The sequence below is a fragment of the Helianthus annuus genome, chromosome 13 (assembly GCF_002127325.2).
Source record: "Helianthus annuus cultivar XRQ/B chromosome 13, HanXRQr2.0-SUNRISE, whole genome shotgun sequence".
Lineage (NCBI taxonomy): Eukaryota > Viridiplantae > Streptophyta > Magnoliopsida > Asterales > Asteraceae > Helianthus > Helianthus annuus.
The window spans coordinates 92110265-92133167 of NC_035445.2; the positions used below are offsets into that span (position 1 = coordinate 92110265).

At 34.4% G+C, this 22903-nt stretch overlaps 2 protein-coding genes across 2 annotated transcripts; both read left to right on the plus strand.

The window, feature by feature from the left end:
* The first annotated feature begins 13120 nt into the window (after positions 1 to 13120).
* Positions 13121 to 14604, plus strand: LOC110902974 (L10-interacting MYB domain-containing protein-like). Its single transcript, XM_022149246.1, has 3 exons — positions 13121 to 13194; positions 13623 to 13939; positions 14017 to 14604. The coding sequence occupies exons 2-3, from the start codon at positions 13625 to 13627 to the stop codon at positions 14554 to 14556; spliced, it is 855 nt and encodes a 284-aa protein (XP_022004938.1). The 5' UTR covers positions 13121 to 13194; positions 13623 to 13624; the 3' UTR covers positions 14557 to 14604.
* Positions 14605 to 18974: 4370 nt separating this feature from the next.
* Positions 18975 to 20093, plus strand: LOC110898648 (zinc finger A20 and AN1 domain-containing stress-associated protein 5). Its single transcript, XM_035982064.1, has 2 exons — positions 18975 to 19849; positions 19931 to 20093. Exon 1 carries the CDS (start codon positions 18982 to 18984, stop codon positions 19684 to 19686), a length of 705 nt encoding a protein of 234 aa, XP_035837957.1. The 5' UTR covers positions 18975 to 18981; the 3' UTR covers positions 19687 to 19849; positions 19931 to 20093.
* The last annotated feature ends 2810 nt before the right edge of the window (positions 20094 to 22903 follow it).

The following is a 22903-nucleotide window of genomic DNA, read 5'->3' on the forward strand; positions in this document are numbered from 1 at the left end:
GTAGATAGATTATTATAATTTTATATATAGTTATACATTAAGGGAAAAGATCAAATAGGAAGTTAATTTTCGCTAGGAAGGATAGGAAGCCATAGGATTATGACATGTGGCAAATTTTAAAATAAAGAGAAAGGGTATTTTAGTCAATCCAACTCCTTCTTCTTCCTTTTTCAAAACCCAGTAAATTCAAAAACCCACCATTTTCAAAACCCACAATCTTCAACTATTTCTTCACTTTTTATCTCAATAATCACTACATTATAGTGCGATTTTCATCACCAATCAATGATTCAGAACCCGATCAACGTGTTCTTCAGCTTTTTTTTTTTGAAGAAAACCCAGTTTAATTTCATAAAAAAACTCGTTTTTCCGGTGATTTTGGAGATAATCACTCGATTCGTTCGATTCGAGCGTTGATAAGTGTTTCTATCATTCAAATTTCGTCAATTGATGAAGAAATCGGCTTCAATCCATGTAAGAAATTCATTAATTTCATTTTCATGATCTGGGTTTTTGATTTAGTCATTGCGTTTTACGATCTTTGCGGGGGTCCGGGAGCGGCAGCCCCCGGTAGCGGGGTCCCAGGGGCGGCAGCCCCGGGCGGGGTCCAAGGGGCAGAAATTGGCTCATTTCGAAGACAGTAATTCGTAGACAATTCAGACAGTTCACAGTGAAAGACAGTTTTATGTGTCCATTGCGTTTTAGAAATAAGAGAGTTTTATGTGGTTTCTGGCTATTGCGTTTTAGAAAAAAAAAACACATTTTTAAGTGTTTTTAGTCATTGCGTTTTAGGTAAAACACATTTTTTAGGTGTTTTCAGTCCATTGCGTTTTAGAATGAGTCATTTTTAAGTGTTTTCTGACCATTGCGTTTTACATATAAGACATTTCTTTGTGTTTTTGGTGCATTGCGTTTTAGGTAAAACACTTTTTTATGTGTTTTCAGTCCATTGCGTTTTAGAAAACAGACATTTTAAGTGTATTCTGGCCATTGCGTTTTACAAATAAGTCATTTCTTTGTGTTTTTTGTGCATTGCGTTTTAGGTAAAACACTTTTTTATGTGTTTTCTGGCCATTGCGTTTTACAAATAAGACATTTCTATGTGTTTTCTGGCCATTGCGTTTTACAAATAAGTCATTTCTTTGTGTTTTTGGTGCATTGCGTTTTAGAAAAATGTCATTTTTTAGGGTTTTTTTTTCATTGCGTTTTACGTGGTTTTTCTATTGCGTTTTACGCAACCGGGTTTAAATTTTTTTTTAAATATAGCAATAGTATACTCGTTTTAAAGATAAAAAACGCTCGTTTTGTTGGTGCAATTTTTATAAAAAAATAATGTCGTATGAAAGAGTTATTAACGTTTAAAAAATGGGGGGGGGGGGGAATTGGAGGAGAGAGAAACTATTGGCTTGGATTGACTAGAATGCCCTTGAATAAACTCACGCGCCTCTTTTCTTTCTTTCAATTTTCCTGGTTTAATCTTAGCCCTTGATTAACTTAATGGATGGTCAAGATCACTTCCTATCCTTCCTAGCCAAATAAACTTCCTATTGTATCTCCACCCTATACATTAATATTCAATATAATAATGTTTTTAATTCTAAACTAAAATAAACTATTTTACTTTTGGGAAAACTAGGATAATTATTTATAATCTTAGAAAAAATTGGTAGAAAGCTAATGTGACACTAATGTAGTATCCGATGGAATTCAAGAAAAGCTGAATGATGGGGATGGGGCACCTTCACGGGTACCCTCTTTGGGTTCGTTCTTGTGCCACAACACTGTCACCATCCACAAGGGTAGACAAGGCGGGTTGATTATCCGGGTTCCTCTACTCGTGGTTAGTTGCTAAATTTTAGGTCAAAGATGGCCGTTTATGGCAAGAGTAAGGCGCCATCAATGTTTTGTGGCTTAAGGATAGTTTCTAAGAATTTTGATATGGCGGAATTTGATTGGTTGAGTCACGGGTACTACCCTTGGGTACCCCCCCCCCCCCAACTCCCTACACCGTCATTAAATTATGATGCAATGTATAAAGTGTTTTGACCTACTTTTGTATATTTAAATCAGTCTCAAAATTAGTGATGAATCGCAACTAGGCTGTAAATGAGCCTAGCCAGGTTGGGCTTAGGCTCAGACTTGAAATTATATGAACCAACTCGATTATGCTAATTTATCTTAACGAGCTTCTTGAGCTCGTCTCATAAAAAAACTCGATTTAGCTTGGTATTTTTTTTAATTTGTATTTTTACACATATTTTTATACTAATATATGCGTGTGTGTGTGTGTATTATTTGTGAATAACATTTGGCTGATGTGAAATTTGGGCCTACGGATATTGCTATAATTTTCCCTTATATATACACACTCACACTAAAATTTGAGTTTTAACTTAAACGAGAAAGCTAACGAGTAACGAGTCATCTAATGAGCGAGCTTCCCTTGACTTTGGCTTGACTTGTTTACAAACAAGTCAAAATTCGAGCAAGTCATGAGATTTTGAACAACCTACTCGCAACGTATTATTTGTAGTGACAAAATTTAATTTTAGTCACTAATTTTCTAACTTTTTCTTTCGTAACTTTTAGTCCCTGATTCTACTTGTTGCTCAAAATAGCTTTGGTAGTGATCCTTGGGTTGGGCTGATTGCATGGTATGCATCTCTATTCCCTTAATTGGACCTTGCACAAAATATGATACACTTGGGCAACAATTGGGCCAACTTAATAAAATGGAGAATTTCTTCTTTTATTGGGCCTGAAGTAAGATCCAGACAATGGGGACTGCCTATTAAGGCTATAAAACGGCTATAACCCATGTATTTGATAATATGTGAATATCGTTTTACTGTTTTAACCATCAATTATGGATATAAATTAAGTAGGAGAAGTGTGAAATCGCATAATACATTTGTAGTTTTTGTTGTAGTTATGATTAGACGCTTAATTCACGTTCTTTCTAAAGGTAAAGTTTTACCAGTATACTCCAAAGGTTTTATTTATAGCCTATAGGTCTAAAAATTTTCACCATTACCATTTTGGTCCATATGACTTAACCTCATCCATGAACTCCGTTAAATCAGAGGCAATCTTGTCTTTTTCTGTTAATTATAATAATGAAACCTTTTCTATGTTTTTAAACCCTATTTTTTAATCCCCTTTTCCCTCTTTCCGTGTTAACCTTAATTTTAACCTTAATTCTCTAATAAATCCTTTTTTTTTCAACTCTATAAATTCGGTGTTCGTCACTCGTTTCCAAGAAACCCAGACACATTCATCGGTTCTCTGCTATCCATGACACACGTCGAAGCTCTGACGATTCGTAAACACAATTACCAAACATCTTCCTATTTGGTAACTAAACTCACCAGTTTACAAAACCTGCCTTAAGTTTTTCTACAAACGTGAATCATGAATCGACCACTGAAACACTGTGTTAAGGCCACCACTATTCTTTTCGCTAAAGCACTAAATATAGACCACTATCGACACCGTGAACCACCTTCGTCAAGCTTGGAATATTTCGTCATCGCCATATAGGACTTTCAGCAACTTTGTAGCCAAGCCGATCAATTACCTGGTTCAACCAAGATATCGCTAAACCCTTTGAAATTATTCTGTAAACTATTCACGAAATCAACTGCACACCAAGTTTCCGATGAATTTCTCATGTGATGAAAAAAGAAGCAAAATCCAAAAAATGAACAAAAGCATTGATAATGGGTTAAAAGGAGAGGGTTTAATAAATGAATTATTCCCTTTAGCTTCTCTTCTTTCAAATTTAAAAATTTAAAAATCATACATAAACAAATATTAAATTTAAGAAACAAATTCCAATTTCATATATGCAATAAACCTCAACATTATAAAATTACTTGTTCTCGATCCTTAATCGGCCCTTTTCCTTTTCTATACACCTGCCAGTCTGTTGTACCCTCGACCCGTTTTAGCGAATTGCCTCTAGGACCAAGAAGCCTTCCAACAAAAGTAAACCAATATCCAAAAAGATCAACATTGAACTCGTAAAATTGATGAACTTAAAATAAACATTACCTACAAATTAAGAGCACATACATTTGGTGTGATGGTGTTTCCGTGGTTTTTTGATGCCAGTGAACCTTGTACAACTGGTTGCATGTCGTATGGTTCTTCGCTAGGGGTGTAAACGAGCCGAGTAGCTCGACCAGGCTCGAGCTGGAGCTCGTTTAACATATGAAAGCTCGAGCTCGGCTCGATTCGAGCTTTATTTCAAAAGCTCGAGCTCGGCTCGAAAGTAAATTTTCAAGCTCAAGCTCGGCTCGGGCTCGCCTCGTTTAGTATTTATTAATTAATTTATATTAATTATAATTATTATTATACATATAATTAAGTTATTTTTTTATATTTATATAAATGGTAATTATTATTATATAAATATATGCTTAATATATTAAAAAATATATATAAACAGAAAGCTCGTTTAGGCTTGCGAGTCAGCTCGAGCTCGAGTAGCTCGCGAGTAACTCAGCTCGTTTGCACCCCGGTTCTTCGCCATCTATGTTCTTCAAAAGCAACAATACCATCAATTTCGATTCATAACAAAAATAATAATTCAAACATATCATAAAGAGTAAATTGCCATTTTAGTCCCTGTGGTTTGGGTCATTTTATCAGTTTAGTCCAAAGGTTTCATTTTTAACATCTGGATCCAAAAAGGTTTCATCGTTGCCATTTTGGTCTAACTGACTTAACTCCATCCATATCTGTTAAAGCTGCCAAGGGCATTTTTGTCATTTCATTTTGGTCCAACTAACTTAACTCCATCAATATCTGACAAAAATGCCCTTGGCAGCTTTAACAGATATGGATGGAGTTAAGTCAGTTGAACCAACATGGCAACGATGAAACCTTTTTGGATCCATATGTTAAAAATGAAATTATTGGACTAAACTGGTAAAATGGCCCAAACCACAGGGACTAAAATGGCAATTAACTCTATCATAAAATTCATTGACCAATTCAACTCATCATTAAAAAAGTTTCTGAAAAAAATAAGACAAATTACAAGCACTAACTGAAATAACTTCCTTATTAACAACTCAGAACACACTCATTGTAGTGAACCTTAAAACAAGATATGAGGATGATCTAGAACACACACACATAGCATTATGTAACATAAATATGTTGAAATTGAGAGGATGATACGAGGATACTTACGTGAGGGCGAAGAAGCATATAACAGAGAATATCATGAGAAAAAAATCCGATAACATGGATTTGCAGATCACAAACTCTTCATCCTTTAAGCAAAGATTTCAGATCACATAGATTACCAAAATACCCCTATGGCTCAAATATTTAGCAACCGTGATGCGATCTTAAATTTATCTCCACATGAAACAAGCTACTGTTAAAGGCACCCATATGACCCATACAAAAGTTTTAACTGAAACTCATTTAATTCAACATTCATATAACAGTTAAACAAGTCGATTTACAATTTAAATCATATGATTAGTTTACAAATCACAAATTTCTAATCAGTAAAGATAAACACAAAAAAAATCAGAAGAACTAAATAATAATTACAATAATTTGATTAATATAAAAAAAACATGAAGGAACTAACACTCCTCCAGAAACACCACCGGTGAAAACCTAGTTTGCTTAATGGCTTGGTTATTTTGTACATGTTGCTTCAAAATGTGTACATAATGTAAAATTACCAAAAGGGTAGAAAACCTAGTTTGTTTAATAAGGTAGTATAGATACTATCAATTAGCAATAAGTAAGATGCATGTAAAGCTATTAAGGCTTAGATACGACACGACTGTAATAAAAATTGCCATGTCATACGACGTGTACCATCATAGCCAAGAAACCCAAACCATATCATCAACATTGAAAACTAAGTTTCCAACAATAAGGCTTCTAGAAGAGGATAAACCACATCAAATGCCAATTCTACTGCCCAAGACAAACATATCACACTAAACCCACTATCCAACCAAAACAAACAATATGCCAATTTTTATCTTCATTTTACTCACAAACACTTATTTTCTTGTTTCTCGATTTTTATACGTTCACAACATTTAAGTTGGAGATGAATAGTAACATATCAAATAAAGAGATTGCTCTCTACCATATATTTTTGGGATAAATAATAAAGGGTTAACTTTGTACAATAGTAACCAAGTTTCAAGAGTGTTCTAATTAGGTCACTCATAATTTTTTTTGTTCTAATTAGGTCATTCAATTTTCTTTTGATGTTTCAATCCTAGATATTTTACCTAAATAGAAGGTCATCCATCCTACATGACATTTATTTAGGTTTTTTATTTAAAAGAATTGTTGACATGGCACATAAATGCCAAATGGGTTAGAAAAAAATGCGAAATAGATTTAAATTTTTTTTAAAAATTGTAGAAAAGTTAAAAAAATGCGAAAAAATTAAAAAATGTGATTTTTTTTCAAAATCTCTAAAAAGTTCTCAAAATTTTTATAAAATCTTGAAAAATAGTTAGATGTCGGTAAATTTTTAATGAAAGAAAGTACTAATTACTCCTACATCAAAAGCATTTAAATTAGAATCATAAAAGAAGATAAACAACTAACCATAAATAAATGTCATGTAGGACTATAACCTGCTATTCAGGTAAAATATCTAGCATTAGAACACCAAAATAAAGTAGAATGATCTAATTAGAACAATAAATTTTATTAGTGACCTAATTGGAACACTCCTAAAACTTCATTACTATTCTGTGGCATATTCCCAATAATAAAATAGAATATCTCATATGGATGTTAAATGAATGAAAACTTTATTATTTTCTCTGCATTTTTAAGTTGGCATGTGAAATGAAGAAACTATTGTGAATGCATAATTTATTGTTTAGGCGACTTTATTTAAATTATTTGCTTTACTTTGCTTTATTTGTTAAATTTGGATCATTGGTGTTGTAGGGTTGAGATCCTGTACAAACAGTGCTAATTATAAGAACCGTAAGAACAGATCTGAACCATTGTTAATTTAAATCAAGGGTTGATTTTGATTATAAATAAAACTCTTATAATTAAAAATTACTACTAACAAATTAGGGGTAATTTTGTAAAATTGCTAGTCATTTGACCATTTTCTATTAAATACAAATTCCACCAAGGTTTTTTAAACTAAAATAACTTTTATATACTTCATTATTTTTTTTAAAAATATATACCATAAAATCAAGTATTTTTTTATCTTTAATATGAGTACCATATTGCTATACCTTTTTGTATTTATAAAAGTGTTTTTTAAAAAAAGTTAACAAAAGGTGTTTTATATTTGTGCTAATAAGGTGCTGATTATGTGTTAATTACAAAATAATACAAACAAACACCAAAAGTAGATATAATCAGCACATCCGGTGTGCTGATAATGGAGAACGATTGAAGATGTTGTGCTAATGTCGTTTATGTTGATAATGGAGAACGATTCGAGGACGATGTGCTGATAATGAAGAACGATTAATGATGTTGTGCTAATTATATAGTGTTGTGCTGATTATATTTTTTGTAATTATTTTTAATTAGTTATAAATAAATATGGTCAAAAAGTCTAAATTACCCCTAAACTAATTTTTTATTGATGGACACTTGTCAATTATGTATTGGTTCTTATGGTTCTTACAAACTTAAGTGTTTGTATTTGATCCCATTCCTGGTGTTGTATTGTAATTATGTATCTTTCTCTTTGCTTGCAAGTTTCTTAGTACCACCATGATTCTCTTTTTTTTTTTAACACCAAGCCAACCTCAAAACGAGCCGGCCTCAACAACAAAACCTACATATTTACAAATTTACACCAATCTTGTAAAGTAATCGAAACATTTTTAGATATACTATTAAACCACAAAAAAACCCATCGACTTAATCTCACTAAAGGTTTCTTCGACCTTTACGTGCTTGTTGTTAAACTTGGCACGTTCCTAGCTCTCCAGATACTCCAACATCTAAGCCTAATTAATCCCTTAAACACCTCTTTTTATTCCCTTTCAAACCGACATATATATGCAATTCCAGCAAGCCTTAAAACGAGAAAATAAACAAATTGGGGCTTGCACCAGCGACTAATTTGAAACCACAGCAAGGATGATATGAAGCAAGATGTGAAAAAAGATGCTCTACAGTTGCACCACCTTCACCACATAACCCGCAAACTGAGTCGTCCACCCCGCAATTTTATTTATTTCAGCTCTCCAAATAAAAATGTTGCACTTGCTAGGAATCCACTTGCCCCATTCAGGAATATAAACATTATTATTTATCCTTTTTTTATCGAGTAAACGCTTTACGGCCCCCACACTGAATTCCTCATCCTCAATAAACTCCTATCCAAACCCAACGATCTCTATTCTGGTTCAGCTCAAACTGATGCAATAAACTGCAAAGATTCAGCAACTCATATACTTCAACCCAGCCACTATAAACCCGCTCCACTGCCAAACGAACCTTCGACCGTTATTTTGAATCCGGATCCTATCACTAACACGACATCTTTTAACTGTTTCCATTTTAAATAACTCCGGAAACTTGTCTTTTAGAGGCCGTCTTCTCCCCATTCCCGACAAAACTTTAAAAAAAATTCGTAACAGGGTCCCATCCACAACAGTTTTATCCATTAAGTTTGCAATGTTACACCAAACACCAGCCATTGATTTTCTCGCCGGAATAGAATCCCAACAGTTTCTTGTTACTCTTATCCGATATGTATCGCCAACACCATTTAGCAAGCAAAGACGTATTAACATTTTTTAATTTAGTCAGACCGAGGCCCCCACTACTTTTCAGCAAAGAGACCCGATCCCAAGCAACCCAATGAAGTTTATTGATCGAACCGTCACCACCCCAAAGGACATTCCTTATTTTTGCTTCCAGATCCTTGATGACTTGGACCGGCGTCTTATATAAAGATAAATAATAACTAGGCAAACTTTCAAGCACCCATTTGATTAATGTAACCCTTCCGCCGATAGAAAGTAATGAAGCTTTCCACTTTAATAATCTAGCATCAAAAATGCCGTACACCGGCTTCCAATTGGCGACCCGATTCATGTTCGCTCCGACCGTCAAACCAAGATATTTGAAAGGGAAAAAACTCGCTTGACATGTCTAATATACTAAAACAGTTAGAAAGAATTGTAAAAATTAATGGCAATAAACAAATTAGTATCACTGACACGGAAATTATTACGGACGAGAATCAATAATAACTAAAGTTTCAACTAAAATCAATAACTTAAATCAAGTTTCACAACTAATTTCCACAGCTAATTTCAATCAAGTTTTATGCCTAATATGTTGTTTACACTATAATATAAGTGAATATATGCATTGTTAATATAGTATTCTAAAGAAATCAATACATGTTTTTGTTGATTTTATTCTTATTCCAAATGTTAATTGCCATATTTGCAGATTTGATTTGGATCTCATTCGGAAGGCAAATAAAGTTTGGTTTCATACATCATACATGTATCATTTTTTTAGATTTAAAGTGAAAAGGACTGCAACTATGTATAGGAAACTAATGCAATATTGTTGCAAATCTATACTGTATAATAAAGTAAACGTATGACTTCAAAGGTTCAACCCTTGCTCATGTTTTCTGTTTTTAACTACATATCCTTTGTAAAAATATGTAATCATGACTCACAACGTACTATATTTATATGACTATTCACTTGAATTTTTATTTTATTTTTTCTTATTGTTACACTAATGCTTTTTTTAATTTCTTTTAACAACAATTATTTTTACATCAAACTTCCATCCAGAATTACACTTACAAGTATCTGAATTTACATTAATTTTGTGGTGAGACAAACACTATACCACTAAGTCATTAGTGATTTTTTGTTAATTATTTAGCTAAATAAAATACGAAAAAAATAATATAGCTTTTTAGTTAAATAATAAAAAAGCCAACGAACAGAACACGTGTTGATATAAATTTTTTTCTTCATGTTACGGTAATATTTGAGGTTTTGTTTCCAGTTGCAATCCTAATTGGTGGTACCGTATCAGTACCTGAGCAGTCCTGTAACAAACCGAGCCAGTATCGACTAGGTTCTAACGGAGTCCCCCGCCGCAACGCACGGGTAATAACTGATATATCTTAAAAGGCATGGTCGGCCGTTCCAGCCATGCCTTTTTAACGCGAGCCTTCAACTTTAGAGATTCTATACATTCAATACTCATCTTTAGGTAAGTGACATATTGATCCATAACTTTTGATAATTATCAACTTTGACCCCCCCCCCCCACACACACACACACTTTTTTCTACCTAATAACCTAAGACTTCATTTTCTCCAACATTTCAATTCTTTTGTTTAAGTTACTTTTACGACTTTACACTATAACGTGGAAGATATTATACTCTTCTTTATATATGCCTAACCACGTTAATGTTACGAACGTGACATGTGTGACAAAGTAAAAAACAAATCATGCCACGTGCGGACGTCACATGTTAATGTCATCATCGTAAAGCGTGTAACGAAGTTACAAACACAATGTTGTCGCGCATCTAACTAGATAAAAATCTAGTTAGATATTATAAGGGGCTGTTTGGCAACATCTGAATGGTTAAGTGCTGAACCAGTAAAAGGTATGAACCATTAAGTGTTGAACCAGTAAGAGCTCTGAACCACTAAGAGCCTGTATAATGTTTCACCATTCAGAGACAAATGTCTGACTAATTCAGATTAGAGGTCTTAACCATTCAGACTTTGTATAAATCTGAACCATTCAGAGGCAAATGTCTGAACCATTCAGACACCTGCTCGTGAAACAAACAGTCAGAATTATTAAGTGCTGAACCAGTAAGAGGTTTGAACAATTAAGAGCCTCATTAAGAGGTAAACAAACAGCCCCTAAGGCCATAAAACTAAAAGGCCCAATTGGGCTTAATTCTTGGTCTCACTGTCTGACCTTTTTCACACATGTGGATGAATTTTCTATCCTTTTTTTTTCCTAAAGTGGTTCAAGTATTCGATGGAAGTTCAATGTATATCGTATCATTTCTAAGGGATATCTTGCCTCACAAAATCGTCTTTTGATTATAAAAATGTTAATGATGCTGATTTTATTATTTAAGTAATCAATTAATCATTTGTTTTCTTTAGAATTTGTAACTAAAGGTATTAAGTTGTACACTTTATATTACCATAACATCAGAAATGAGTGAACATTCTATAGATGAGATTATTAGATGTACACCTCTATTATAAAATAAATTAACTTATTTCGTGTATGTATATTTTATGAAAAATGAAAATGTTTTGATGTTAACAACACATGGACGTATGGCCAACGTGTTACAAGATCTTAGAGAATCCGGCCCTCACTGATTTTTCGTTTAAGCTTCGCCAACGTGTATCAATCATTAGTTCAAGTCAGTATTCACCCTTTTTATTGCTTTTTAAGGGAAAAATCACAATGTGTCATTTTCTAAGCTTATGAAAACCAACCATCGGAAGAAATAAGATTAACTAGGCAAATCTATCAAATGCTATGCTTTTTTTTTTTTTTTGCCATTTTGTGGGTTTAACCTTCACCACCAATGCTATCATTTTACCCTTTTATATACACCCAAATGGATGATTTCTAACCCATTAATAAAAGGGTTCATTCATTTAATCTAGCCCTTAGTATCAATTCTCTAGATTACCAAAAGCCCGAAACATGATAAACAAGAAAATGAGGCCAAAGAATGCTTACCAAAAGTTTCTCTCCGATTGAAGATGATGGTTAAGCTAGATTTCTAACCTCAATATATAATCAACTAACTCTTTCTTTCTTATCTTCATCTTCTCCACCGTATTCTCTCTCAATACATGTCAAAATCACTGGTATCACAAACAATCAAACACAGAATACCCAACCCTAAGGTAGTGTTCGTTTCACATAATGGAATGAAATCTTGATGGGATTGGAATGTTGATTTCACTGCTTATTTTGTTGGTTTCAACAAGAAAATGAATTGGATATAGTCCATACCCGGAGAAATACGAGCGTTGTAACAACCACTTGTTGGTTGTTATAACCTTGTTATAATATCTGCTCACTAAGCCCATAATGCTCCAAGCCCATATGCATCATTAACTTCTAGCCCATTATGCTCAGCAACTTAAGCCCATGCTCCACAGCAGCTCCCAGTTAGCCCATATTTAATCCAGCCATATGTAACACAAAAAATAATTGAAACAACAAATTAATTGACTCTTGTATTATTTTGAGATTAAACTGAAAGTAAATATTATGTAATTTTAACAATACACACAAAACACCACTCTTCTTTTGAGACACAGTGAAAATATACATGTGTTTCCTCCCAAGACCCAACCCACCAAATTTAATTAGACTTTTGAGTCTTGCCAACATTGATTCCTCATGTATCATTTTTGTTTAGTATTACCACAATGAGGTTATTGCTATATCAACCCAAATTCATTTATAAGGAATGAACACAAGTTTTGTTCGTTTTATTTTAAATAGTTATTTTTATATAAATATTAAATATAAAAAACCTTCTACTACTTATATAAAAATAACTAGTTGGTAGTTGGACTTTCTAGTAATAAAAATGGGTTTTCCAATGGAATTTGTGGTAATTAATCACTAACTTATATAAACAATTACTTTATGTTCATTTATATTTAGGGGCTGTTTGGTAACCCTCTTAATGATTCATTAAGAGGTAGACCTCTTATTCGGACAGAGGTGGGGCTGTTTGGTTATACCTCTTAATGGGAAACCTCTTAATGATTCAGTGCTGAATCATTCAGTTCTATTAACATGCTGAATAAAAAAAAGACATTAGTTGCCCCCCTTTCACCTCCCCTTTCACATCTGATGCACAAGAAAAACCCTAGCTCTCAAAACCTCTGCCCCCCACCTCGTCTCCTCCTCTCTGCGTCTCCGACCGCCGCCCTCACCACCTCCCGCCGCCTCCTCCTCCTCTCCTCCTCACCACCTCCCGCAACCTCCTCCTCGGCTCCTCACAACCTCCGCCGCCTCCTCCTCCTCTCCTCCTCACCACCTCTCGCCACCTCCTCCTCGTCTCCTCACCACCTCCGCACTCCTCCTCCTCTCCTGCTCTCCGCGTCTCCGGCCGCCGCCCTCACCACCTCCCGCCGCCTCCTGCTCCTCCATCCCACCCAGGTTCGTTTCTTGCCTTTTTTTTTATTAAACTGATTTTTCATTTAATTTACTCATTATTTTGATGTAGTTTAGTTTGTTTAGGTTTTTTTATGGATTTGTTTATTTTTCTGAATTTTTTTATTAGTTTTTTCTTATATTTTTTTCAATATTTTACTCATTATTATGTTCATTGATGTTATTTGTAGAATGGTTATGTTGTATGTTGAAAATTCATAGATGTTATATATAGAATGGTTATGTTGTATGTTGAAAATTCATAGATGTTATATGTAGAATGGTTATGTTCATTGATTCTATATGTAGAATGGTTATGTTCATTGATGTTATATGTAGAATGGTATGATTGTAAATGGTTATGTTGTAAAGATACATGTTTTCTTTGTGTTGTATGTTTGATTGTGGTTATCTTGTATGTTGAAATGGCAAAGAAATGGCAAAAAGGATTAGGATTAATTGGAAGCAAGAAGGTGTTGAAAAAACCTTTCTTGAAGCATGTGTTCATCAAATAACCGTTAATGGACGTGAAGGAAGTAGTCTTAAACAAGCGTCATGGAAAACTGTAGCTGAAAATTTGAAAACACAACATAATTTCATAGTGGAACAACGTCAAATGAAGAATCACTATGATTTTCTAAAAGGAAAATTTGCAGCTTGGTTAAAGCTTAAAAACAAAACCGGGAATGTCTATGATCCAGTTACAAACAGCTTTAACTTGTCAGAAGAAGAGTGGCAAATTGAGATGAAGGTATCTGTTTTATACTAATAATTAGTAGTGGTATATTTCATTAATTTTATAGTATTTTAAAATATTTCTTCACACAGTCTAACAAGTATGTAGAAGCTTTGAGAAGTGCGCCACTTGCTTTCCCCGAGCTTTGTTGTCAATTGTTTGAGGGGTCTACTTCAAATGGGTTTGATAGTTGGGGGCCAAGTTCTACGCTTCCTCATCCTTCCGAGGAAGTGAATGAGCACAATTTGGATGGTATGGATGTCGAATGCACTCAAGTGGATTCCCCAGGTAAAGGTGTTAGTGAGGAGTCAAGTATTCGGTCCCAAAAAAAAGAAAAAGGAGAGAAACGAAAACATAAGGCAACATTAGAGTCACAGCTTATAGAAGTTGGTGAAGATATTAGCAAGTTGGCAAAGATGATGATTGAGAAACACACACTTTCTGATGATATGGATGCATGTTTGGAGAAGTTGGAGACATTGGGTTGGGATGAGTCGGATGCGAAATACGAAACAGCGCTTTTGCTTTTTGGTGAGAGTGCCGATCTTAGGAAACTGTGGGTACGTCTTAAGCCGCAGAATTGTGAGAAATGGGTTAAGAATGCGGGAGCGAAGTATGGATTGTTTAACTAAGATTGTGCTTTGATTGTTTTTTTAATTTTTTTTTTGGGTTAGATGTTATGTTATGGATGTTATGTTTCTGATGTTATGTTTTGGATGTTATGTTATGGATGTTATGTTTTGGATGTTATGTTTTGGATGTTATGTTATGGATGTTATGTTATGGATGTTACGTTTATTTATGTTATGATATAATTGTTTATTTATGTTATGTTTATTTATGTTATGATATAATTGTTTATTTATGTTATGATAGGTACCTTATGGATCCGGACGATGAGATTATAGTTAGATTCCCAATCCTAAAGCAAATGGTGTTCTAAAGGCGAGATTCCCAATCCTAAAGCAAATGGTGTTCTAAAGGCGAGATTCACAACTCAGAAATGTCATTGAACGTGCATACGGTGTTCTAAAGGCGAGATTCCCAATCCTAAAGCAAATGGCTCCCTTTTATTTTCCAATACAAAGAGACATTGTGATTGCTTGTTTCGCCGTCCATAATTTTATAAGGAAATGCAATATTTATGATCAGTTATTTATGGACTATGATGAGAACACGATGTTTCATGAAATGCAAAGTGGGGAAAATGATGGCCTGCTAGTTCAAGACATAGAGTGGGGTTCACAAGGTATTGACTACATGACTTATTTACGTAACCAGATTGCTAATCAGTTGCTTTCAAATGAATCAAATTAAAAATGTATGTAGAGTTGTGTTATTTGTATTTGGATTTCGTATGTTGTGTTGTTTTGTATTTGGATTTAAAGGATTGATGTGTAATTTGGATTTTCTATGGCGTTTTGTATTTTTCTTTTAAAAATTTTCATCAATCTGTACACTATTCAGAGCTCTTGCCAAACAGATACATTTCATTCAGCACATAATAGTTCAGAGGGGTAAAATAGTCATTCTACACAGTCATTCAGAGATACAACCAAACAGCTCTTAATGGTTCAGCACTTACTGGTTCAGAGCCTCTTACCCATTCAGGCCTCTTACTGGTTCAGCACTTACTGGTTCAGCACTTGCCAAACAGCCCCTTAGTCAACAAGTATAAAGCACCCCCGTGTTGTGGCGGGGGCGAACACTAATGTCACATTACTGTTAGCGATCACCAACACTGAAGTTGCGGCGTGTTAATGCGAAGAAACCAAACCGAAACGTAAAAATACATGTCCAACGGGAAAAAAATAGATGACGTAAAAACGTTTAACTACACGCGCACGTTGAGCCGTGTTAACTTGCAAAATTTAGAACAGAACATAAAACGAAAATTTTGCGAACAGTGAAAAGTATAGAGGGCCAAAATTGAAAGTTATAAAGTTGTGAAGTTAAATTGCAAAACATGTGTAATACCCCGAACCTTAATGTGCTGGTTATAAACGTGTGAAATATGTAATTTATATTTCATATATTGTTAAACGAGTAAAATGATTGTGTGAAAGGTGAAATATTTTGACAAATCTTGGCTAATATAGGAGACCGTTAATATTAATAATTAAATATATTATTTTTTACCTTACTCCGTTTTTAATGAAACTTAGGTTAAAACGTAGATAAAAATATGCTCGTTCTAATGACATATTCGTCGTTTTATAAAACGTCATATTTTAAAAGTTATACAAGAAAAACGAGTAAAGCAGCTGAATTAATATAACTAAGCTAGCTAGCTAGCACGTTAATTGTCCCACAGCATTGAGGTGCTTGCTTGCTTCACATATATATAGGAGTTATAAATTGTAGAATTTTAGATACACCAAAGTTTTAACGGGAACGCTTTAGTATTGAGAATCCCGAGTATACGATACCTCGTTGGGTGTTGTTAGTAGTCGTTTTTGGAGCACGAGTAGGAGCAGGAGTAGGGAAACTCTACATCAACGTGCCGTAGATAGTTTTGAGGTATACTCTCGTTTAAGTTTATGTTTAGTTATTTATTATTTATTTTTAGTAGTTAATATTAGTTTTATTATTAGTAATAATATATTAGTAGTAGTAGTGTTAGTATTATTTTTAGATACTATGGTTATTGTCAGGGGCGGGTATTGGGTAGCCTAGCGTTAGTTAGGCATGGACTGATCATCCATGCTTAAACAAGGTAGGTTTAACCAATATCCAACCATGATAATGACTAGTTAGGTGTACCATACCTAATCTAGGATTATGTAATTGTGTCAGGACCTTGAGACATAACCCAGTATTACTAGCGGCTGTTAAGCAATTGCTAATCAGGTGAGTCATCATATTTGTCTTTTAAACTGTGATAGTATACTTGTCCATAATTGGTAATAATGAGAATGTTGCAGTATGCATGTGTCGGTAGGGGTATATGGGATCCTATTATGCTTAATGAGGTGTGTCACTCTGGGAAGGGTAATAAGGTGTTGTACCCACAGGCACTTCGTGCTTGTAAGGTCCAACGACACACACTCATACCTATGTGACGGCCGTAGGGGGACACAGCTGGAGGACCAGTATGTCTCTTGTACGGTGGTTTGTGACAAGTCAAATGTGACCTATAAGGTTCAATGAGGCCCAACCTGACTATAATGTGGTCACATGCCCATATTGTGTATGCATATAATGTAAACTGTGGTCTGTCTTTATAAAAATTGTATAGTATGAGCTCACCAGTATATATCTGACGTCGTTTTGAGTATACTTATCTCATGTGAGTCATGAGGAAAGCTATAGGAACTACTTGACAGTTGTGGAGTTTTAGAAGATCAAGGAGTTCTTAGTTGCCAAAAGTTTGTAAATAAATAAAGTGTTATACTCAGACTATTATAAGTTTTAATGAAAGTTTAGTTTGTTTCCGCTGTAAGTGTATCAGTTGTGCACAATCACCCGGGTTACGGGGGGTGTTACAACATGAAAAGTTTTGGGGTTAAAAGTAAAAAAAAAAATCAAATAGTTTTGGGTTAATGTAAAGAATCAAATAGTTTTGGTTTAAAAGTTAAAAAATCAGGTCTTTTTTTAAAAAACCCCAATGCATAAGTTACAACACCTTTATGCCTAAACATGTTGAAAATTATAGTATTGGGTAATGGGTAATGGGTAATGGGTAAGTATGTTGTTTATTCTTTGTTAAATTATATTCACTTAAGTTATGTGTGTTTACGTTCGGTAAATTATCCGTTTAGGTTTTAAACGAATGAACAAAAATAAACACGAACATAACCTATTCTTAATAAACGAACATAAACAAAAAATGTATTCAATTATATGTTCGTGTGGTTCTACATCCAACCAAATTGATCTCTTAATATACATTTCGAACATTGCAAGATGTTCTATACAACAAATCATTTATTTTTCTACAACACTTTTATGATAGTTTCTAAATCTTTTCCATTAGATATTAAAAATACCATACCACCAACATGTATAAAAAAATAAAAGATAAAAAATAAAACCGTTCAAAAATAATATTACAAAGATAACGGAAAGTATATCCATTACGTTTATTATAAACCAACGTAGAGGATCATATAAATAATTAAAAATTCTCACTTGTAGCCAATGCTAGGAAACTTCATTTTTTAGCGGAATCTCAACTTTAATCCCTATTTATTTCAGTTTTTTTTGTGAAATAGGCAAGGAAGGATTTAAGTAAGGCTTTGTGTCATTTTGGTGAATTAAGACAATAAAGGATTTGAACTAGGCGTTATGTCAGTTTGAATCCAGAGCTCACCTGAGTTTTCGTTTTACTGTGTGTTACGTTAGAGAGTTCTAGTCTTGTAGTGAAACAACGGTTGTCAAGTGCCAGTCGGTAGTATGGTTTCCCAGGGGAACGCCTAAGCCAAACTCTGAAGCCAGCATGTGTCCAGGACTAAGATAATATAGTCTGACCATAATGAGGCAATGAAGCTCCCCAAATTAGGGAGGGCGATGACCAAACACAAAAAGAAAGTAGTCAGTCCAAAAAATATAAAATAATTAAAATAATAAATAATAATATCCACGTGTATGGTTCACATGACCAGCTCAGCTGGCCGCTAAATGTAGAACATATCTCATAGTCTTGAACGAACCACGTCAGTGCTGATCTAAATTCCCTTCATTTCCCACTCAACCCACATGGGCTTTTTCGTCATTTCACTTTATTATCACTCACACCTTCTGAGAGCATTCACATTCAATCCACCATATTTTCACCCTAAATTACACTAAAAAACACTACATTTTCTCTCTCCTTTTTCAATTAAATAATATTGTTTATACCTTTATCATTACATTTTCTCTCTCCTCCACTCACAACCACTTTCAAAATATATTAAAAAATTATAGGGGGTGAACAGTGTCCCCCCAAATATACAGATGAACAGTAACATTTTCTCTCTCCTCCACTCACAACCATTTTTTATACTTTTTATATTTTAAAAACACTACACACACAATTTGATTATTTGGATGTGAATGCTCTGATACGCGTTCCAATGGAACCTCTGGGCCCCACTCTCCATCACCACCATTATCCACCACCACTTCTTCACAATCTTTACGTTTCTTTATCCCCGTTCTCTCTCTCTCTCTCTCTCTCTCTAAATTCACACTTCATTCTCTCTCTCTATAACTTCCCGATCAATTCTTCATTTCTTCATTTCCTACACTCGCCGGACCACCACCGCCACACAGCCGCCGTTGTTATGGCTCAGAAACGAGAGAAGGAAGAGACGGAGCAGCTTAAAGTTCCGGAAACCCTAACCTTATGTACACCGTCGATTCCGACGAAAATCACCGGTTCCGATGACGTCAGATCGTCTTCACCGGATAGATCTGATCTGAAAACAGGATCCGCTGTTATAGATTCCAGATCTGAAAACGTCAGATCGTCGTCGCCGCAGCGGCCGGATCTGAATCGGAAGACACGTTCGTGTTCGCCGTCGGAGACGGCTCCGACGGCGACAGAGTTATCGGAGGACGATTCAAGCAAGGTGAAGAGACGAGTGATAAATCGGTGCTCAGGTTGTCGGAGAAAGGTCGGATTGATGGGATTCAGATGCCGGTGCGGCGAAACGTTCTGTTCAGATCACCGTTACTCCGATCGGCATGACTGTAGCTATGATTACAAGGCCGCCGGACGAGAGGCGATCGCTCGTGAAAATCCGGTGGTTCGAGCTGCGAAGATTCTTAAAGTGTAAAACTAAAACCTAATATAAACGGTTACAAAACGACGTCGCATCATCGCTCTTTCTGTCAATCAATCAATATTCAATCAGTCAATCGTGTTTGCATATCAGGCGATTACAGATTTGCTGCCACGGAGGTAGAAACGGTGGAAGAAGGTTGTTGCAACCGTTACAGGTTGCTTACGATTGCTTACGTCACGTGTTTTTTTTTTTCTGTTAGGTTTGGTTGTTTATTTTTCCGGTTATATAATTTCAGGTGAAGTTATCGGAAGATTGGAGGTGAAGGGGTATGATTTGTAAAATTGATAAACGGTTAAGGGTATTGTTGTCAATTTGATTAATTATGGTAGTGAAACTTTTCTTTTTCTTTTTTGGTGTGCTTATATTATATTATTATTGGATTTTATATTTTGTATTTATATACATTGTTTCGCTTTCATTTCCAGGGTGGCAAGTACAAGAAAATTGAAAAGGATATAAAATATATGAGAAAAGAAAAGTAAATAAAGACAGCGAATAATATCGCAATATTCGATGGGAAAATTGTGGGGTTGAATTTTGTAACACGTAGTGCATGATGTTGCGCATGTGATCATCACATGTTGGCACGTAGTAATTCTCAAATTTCGGTTTCATACTTTATATTATTAGACCCATGTGGAGTCATAAAACCTTTTAGCATTAGGGACACTATGCGACACGTGAAGCTCCATGTTACTCAAGGGTGCAGTCATAAATTCCTTTAGGGACGCTATACGACACGTGAAGCTCCATGATACTCGGGGGTTTTGTGAGATATTATATCACTAGAGCGCATAGTTATAAAGCTCATACCCATCATTAATTTTTCTATTAATTATTTTTATTTTTATTGAATGAAAATAAAAATGGTAGCAACATCTCCTCCTTCACGTCGCGAAAATCATTACGCCAGCAACATTTCACACCCCCATAGCGCCACCTGTAGCGGTGTTCCGCCACGCTATGGTGTGCCATGGAGGGAGAAGGCCGTATATATCGTCACACTACGTATGATCTGATATATAAGGGTGGAAGGGGTAGTTCATAAGGTTCCTACTTCACTCTTCATTTTACGGTCAAACACTAGGGGTGCTCAAACACATGGAGAATCTATTTCTTCTTTTATATATTTTTTATTTCTAGAAATTATCCATTAAATAAATAAAACATATTTTAAACAAAACAACCGCACATTTAATTAATAAAATATTACATTAAATTAAAGTAAATAAAATGACATTAAAATATAAAAATACATTTTAAAACTAAGGGTCAGGATTTAGAGAAAACGCTCAAAAGTGTGAGAACGGAGAGAACGATTATAGATCGTCCGATCAAAACAATCTATTGACTAGATTGGCGCAGTGGCATTTTAGTAAATAACACCAATTTTATTACGTGACCGCGCGTCATTAAGGGTAAAAAAGTAAAAACTATTCCTCACATAAAACGCCTTTGAAAATAAAACGCCAAATAAATACAAAACGCCAATTTTATCACTGCGTATTTTTTTCTGTGTTTTTATTTAAACTCTCTAGCTACAAAAACGCCATAAAATATGAAACGCCATTATATATAACGCCAAACTTTACATCCAGATAAATGTTATTTACATTTTATGTAATAAAAATAACATCCCGCCTAACCTACGCGCCAAAAAAAATTCTATAAATAGAAACGCCTCACCACCTTCCGTTTATCACACCAAAAAAACACACAGTGGTTGCTAAAAAATTTACAACTCAATGTAAAACGCCAAAAAATACAACGACAGCAAACATCTTTTCCTTAATCCTCAGTAAAGTTCTGCATGAAGCTTCATTTAATGATTTTTTACGCCAGTGAAGAAAGATTTTGATGCATGAAATAGACAAAATTGAAAAAAAGGGGCTGATGATACCCATATGTCATGCTGTCATCTTTGTTCCTGAAGAAGGTTTGGATGATAAGAAGAGACCTATACCAGTGGCAGATAGCATCCACCCACAGGGGGTCGCTCTATGTCTCAAACATCAACAAAGACACTTCAACACATGAACAAAGAAAATGAACAACGCCAAACCCAAAACGCCATTTATTTGTCACATTTCTTGTAGTATCAAAAGAAAAAAGAGACTGATGATACTGAAGATTTAAAATCATAAATTGCTTCTATTGTTTTTTTTTACTTTTTTTTTAATTTTCTTTATCTATTGTTTGTTTTATAATGTCAGTTAATAAACAACAAAATAATATTAATGCTATAATGAAAAATATAATAAAACGCCAAAATTAGCAAATACGTGTAAAAAACCCCCTAATAAACTACCAAACTATAATAAAATTAATTTGAACAACTAATATTATAAAAAAAAGAGTGAAACAATGTGCAAAAAATATAAAACAAAAGAAGTCCAATAGTTATCTAACCGCCATTGGAAAACAAAACACCATAATTACAGCTGTCAAAAGATTTGACGTGTTACACCATTAAAACAGTTGAGTCTGAAAACAAAACACGGTAAACTGCAAAAAAACAGTAAAATAAAACGACGGAAAACATAATTACTAACATTTATTATATTAAATTTATTTATCTTTTTCAAAACATCATAATTACCTGACATACGCGGGAAAAAAATTAATATAAAAGAAGACCATCAGAACCCAAGCTCAACCACGCCAAAAAACTAAAACGCCACATATTCTCCAAAACGCCAAAAATTTAAAAAATGGCTAAGGTTATTGCATGGAGGTTTGAAAGGAAAGAAAAAAGATTCATCATAAAGTTCGCTGACAGGACAAGGGTTAAGGTAAGAACAATAAAAGCCATGATGAGAATGAATAAAAATGTTCAGAAGGATATCCTGTCCCTTGGGGTTCCAAGAGACAACGATTGTGAAAGAACAAGAACTGTAATAAAAAGACTGGAGAGAAAGTTTCCAGCAGAAGATAATGAAGATGATGATGATATTGAAGATACACAAATACCAAAACTTAGCAGTTGGGTATTGCATGAGGAAGAATGAACACTTGAAGTAACTTATAAAAACGGGGTGCAATATTCAAGACCAATGGAAGAAATGTTGAAGACAGGGTTGCTATCTATCATTGAACAACTCTGTGATTTAACACCTTTAAACGATCCAAAATCTAAGGATGCAGTGATATTCATGAATAGGCTGCAGCAAAGAAGAGACGAGCTAATGGCGTTATACGCAAAAATGAA